This window comes from Pteropus medius, unplaced genomic scaffold, assembly GCF_902729225.1.
Source record: "Pteropus medius unplaced genomic scaffold, Ma_sr-lr_union100, whole genome shotgun sequence".
Taxonomy (NCBI): domain Eukaryota; kingdom Metazoa; phylum Chordata; class Mammalia; order Chiroptera; family Pteropodidae; genus Pteropus; species Pteropus medius.
This window is the reverse complement of record NW_024345479.1, coordinates 1,466,474-1,467,724: the sequence shown is the minus strand read 5'-3', so window position 1 is coordinate 1,467,724 and position 1,251 is coordinate 1,466,474. Positions and strand designations below refer to the sequence as shown.

Here is a 1,251-nt window from a genome sequence, read left to right as displayed (position 1 = left end):
ACATAACATATTATGTATATGTAATATATGTGTAATATATAATCTCTCTAAGGCTGGGAAAAAGGGTAATTAGCATAAGAAAAAAGTAAGTAGGATAGTAAAATTGTATTGAAGGAAGAGAAGAAAGTGAACATAAAAGACCACCAAATTAAACTTAGCGAGCCGGGTTAGTAAGCTAGTTCTAGTCATTCCTCTAATAGATTCTTTTCTTTTAAAAAAAATTAAAATAAAAGAATTATACCAAATTAAAGAAATATACCAAAAACTCTAACACATCTTGCCAGAGAAATGAAGTTTATTGGAAAACCCATCAAGAATTATTTCCCCCTCTGTGAAAATACCCAATTCGAGAAATGGGATCCAAGAAGCAGCATGACCAAAAAAAAATATAGTCTGAGGTCTTACAGATTTCAATAGTATTTTGATAATAGATGACATTCACCTGTCCAGATGAACCCAATGATTATTCAGCCAAATAAACATAACAATTAAAAAAATATATTTCTTTCCATTAAAATGAAAGGTAGGTTTTCCATATCTGAGTCATCTGGTCTACCCCAACATCCGATGAACTACTGAGGCAAGTGAATACTGGACAGACAGCTTCTGGATTTTTCATTGTTAAGTACTGAGCGAAGCAGCCATCGGTCAGCAGCAGCTTGGGAGGCAGGGATCACAGCAGGGCTGAGTGAAGGTTGTGAGGTTGATGGTCTCCAGACCCGGGGTGGGCAGGCAGGAGTTGAGCAGGAAGCAGGTAGGCACACAGGGCTGAGGAACGTGGCAGGGTGGGGGGCAGTTGTCACAGCAGGTTGGCTCCAGTAACCAAGTCGTGTGTGGGCAGGTGCTGGGCAGGCAGACTCCACAACGGCAGCATTTGTCAGAGGAGCAGATGGTGGTGGCGGGGCCCGTGGGGACGCTGCAGCAGCAGGGAGCACAGCAAGCCATGGCGGTGGGAATCTCTGTGCTTTTGGTTTCTCAGAAAGGAAGATGAAGTTTCTGAAGTGCAAATGTCTCCTCTTGCTTTGGGGCTCTTATATACTCTACCCAGTGAGTGTTGGTCCAACCAGAAGCCTCCCTTTTTATTTTTATTTATGCCACTCTTTCGCACTAAGATTTTCTAATCAGTTTGGTATTTACTTGTCCATTAACAGTTCCTGTCCTTATTAAAGTAATCGTGTTTTTGACTCATTGACTTGTCATTTTTTTATCACAAGATGATCACATTTTATTACCACAGGGTCCTGGCATGCC

The 1,251-nt window shown here is 41.3% G+C and overlaps 1 protein-coding gene across 1 annotated transcript; it reads right to left on the bottom strand.

The window, feature by feature from the left end:
• Window positions 1–294: 294 nt before the first annotated feature.
• On the bottom strand, window positions 295–987 carry LOC120611156 (keratin-associated protein 3-3). Its single transcript, XM_039873553.1, has one exon. The coding sequence runs from the start codon at window positions 943–945 to the stop codon at window positions 649–651; it is 297 nt and encodes a 98-aa protein (XP_039729487.1). The 5' UTR covers window positions 946–987; the 3' UTR covers window positions 295–648.
• Between the last annotated feature and the right edge of the window lie 264 nt (window positions 988–1,251).